Source organism: Triturus cristatus, chromosome 9, assembly GCF_964204655.1.
Source record: "Triturus cristatus chromosome 9, aTriCri1.1, whole genome shotgun sequence".
NCBI classification, from domain to species: Eukaryota; Metazoa; Chordata; class Amphibia; order Caudata; family Salamandridae; genus Triturus; species Triturus cristatus.
In genome coordinates, this window is record NC_140592.1 from 959,876,488 (window position 1) to 959,878,748 (window position 2,261).

Below are 2,261 nucleotides of genomic sequence, written 5' to 3' on the forward strand. Positions count from 1 at the left end.
CAATCCACAAACATTGTTCCGAGAACAGACTGTACCGGATAAGGAAAAATATAACCTGAGACCCCGACTAAATAAGAACACTTAAGATTCTCTCTCCTATGTAGTTCTCTATCCCGGTTGCAGGGTCACGGTAGGAGTCTTCGTTGCGACCTGAGTAGTGGCAATAGGCCTGCAGGACTTGCAGTGTCATAGGACGGCAGACAATCGCGACTAAGTGCTTGAGGAAGATTGCCGTGAGCATCCATTTAGAAAGATGGAGACTACATTAGGTGAAAGAGAGAGAAAGAACATAACGAAAGAAAAATTCTATAAATCAATGTACAGCCGTTGTGGTATTGCTTTATGTGTCTTTATATTATTGTGTATTCTTTTGGCATGTATAGGTTGGATTATTCATGTTATGCAGCAAAAAGTTGTCCCTTCTTCTATCTCTTTACCTTCTTCTACTGTTTCTCCGCATCTATTTCACACACTTCCTCAACACGAACTAAACAGAAGAACCGAGTATTATAATAATTCATTCATTCAATTGTTACACCAGCACCAATTAGTGATCAACATGACTGACTGCTGGGTATGTGGACTCATGCCACATACCACAGAAAAAGGGATGTCATATTTAGTTCTTCCGTTTTCTTATGAGGGTTCCGCTTGGGCTTATTTCGTTATCTTTTCTAACGCCTATCAAAGCAAATTCAGACGACCCGTTAGTTCATATATTGGTGGTACGGATTTTAGTCATAGCTCATTGATAAAGGGAATGGTAGCTATGGCTAAAATCATGGAGAATAGTAAGATTTCCATTGACAAAAGAAAAGCATACACTAACTGGAACGTCACCCATTATGTCACTAGCCTTAGTGATAAAGTTAAACAAGGAAAATCTCCACCGATTTGGACTATACCTCATCATGGAAATTTCTGTCTACAAATTAATGGTCAGTTAGCTGACACCGTACCAAGAAACAACTGTTCTCACACATACGTCTACTCCTCTCAAAATTCACCGCCTCTAGTACCATCTCAGGGTACGTATTTTATCTGCCACGATAGGGCTTACACGTGGTTGCCGACTGATTTTTCTGGTACCTGTTATATAGCTTTCCTTCTTCCCCCTACATACACTGCTTCTGCAAATCATCATAAAAATAGATATGGCAGAGGGATTATTGATTCCAAAGACACAGCAGGACAAGAGGGAGGTGATTTCCTCAAAGGATTTCTTCCTTTTTGGGGTCCTATGGCCAACAGCAAAAATATAAGACAACTGGTTCGTGTCGTAGAAACCACCATAGACATCACTGTAGGAGCCTTAAGTAATATCACGGCAGAACTACAGGCGGATCGTCTTATGACTTTACAGAACCGAGTTGCCTTAGACTTTGTTCTTGCGGATCGTGGTGGAGTATGTAAATTGATCGGGTCAAGTTGCTGTATTTTCATACCTGATGACGCTCCGACAGTATACCAAGCCATTTCTAAGTTACATATAATCTCTGAGTCGATTCATCAGGACGAAGGAGATTGGTCAGTATTGGAATGGTTGTGGGGACTACTGTCCAAATGGGGTTGGAAGATATTGACGTTCCTTGGAGTAGTATTAGCCATCATATTCTCTTGTTGCCTTTGTATGCACTGTGGCCCCGCCATTTGCGACCTCTGTGCTACTATATGCATCCCTAAACCCAAGCCACAAAGAACAGAGAATATCAGAATGATGTTACAGCAACAGCTCGATGACCTCATGGCCATCGACATTGACTCAGATTAACGTGAGTCTATGTATCTTGCCTGAGTTCTGGCAAAAGGAGGGTCTGAGGAAATTCGATTTTCGATCACGATCGAACCGACCCGCCATTTTGTACTCCGCCGCCATTTTGTGTTGCCCTCACTCAGGCAGCACGGCGAACGAAGTCTTTTCTGCTTTTCCTGCAGTATCGTGTCGAAATAAGCCTTCTGCCTCTATTTACAAAGCTGGTGTTAGGACTGGCCGAGTACACTAATCCCTGTCTGGTTTCCTTAATCCCTGTCTCAACTATCTATTGGTTCGCACCATTCTTTCCTGACTTTATCTCAACGTCTGGCCTTCGCTATTCTTTGCTCGTATTCTCTCGTTTCACAACTGTTCTCCAAAACACACAAACGTATCTCGCCACCTGCGAGTCGGTTACAAACCTGTTAATGAATTAGTTCGTGGGGTGGGGTGACAAACACAGTTCGAGGAGAGGCTTCTTCGAGTTACATGACACTTCTGTTTTCCA

The 2,261-nt window shown here is 42.6% G+C and overlaps 1 protein-coding gene across 1 annotated transcript; it reads left to right on the plus strand.

Annotated features, from left to right (window-relative positions):
• Positions 1 to 400: 400 nt before the first annotated feature.
• On the plus strand, positions 401 to 1,771 carry LOC146799148 (endogenous retrovirus group PABLB member 1 Env polyprotein-like). Its single transcript, XM_085627840.1, has one exon. It carries the CDS (start codon positions 401 to 403, stop codon positions 1,769 to 1,771), a length of 1,371 nt encoding a protein of 456 aa, XP_085483966.1.
• The last annotated feature ends 490 nt before the right edge of the window (positions 1,772 to 2,261 follow it).

Bases quoted from the DNA above. Each gene is read 5' to 3' on its own strand.
- LOC146799148 (XM_085627840.1), top strand. From the start codon at position 401: ATGCAGCAAAAAGTTGTCCCTTCTTCTATCTCTTTACCTTCTTCTACT.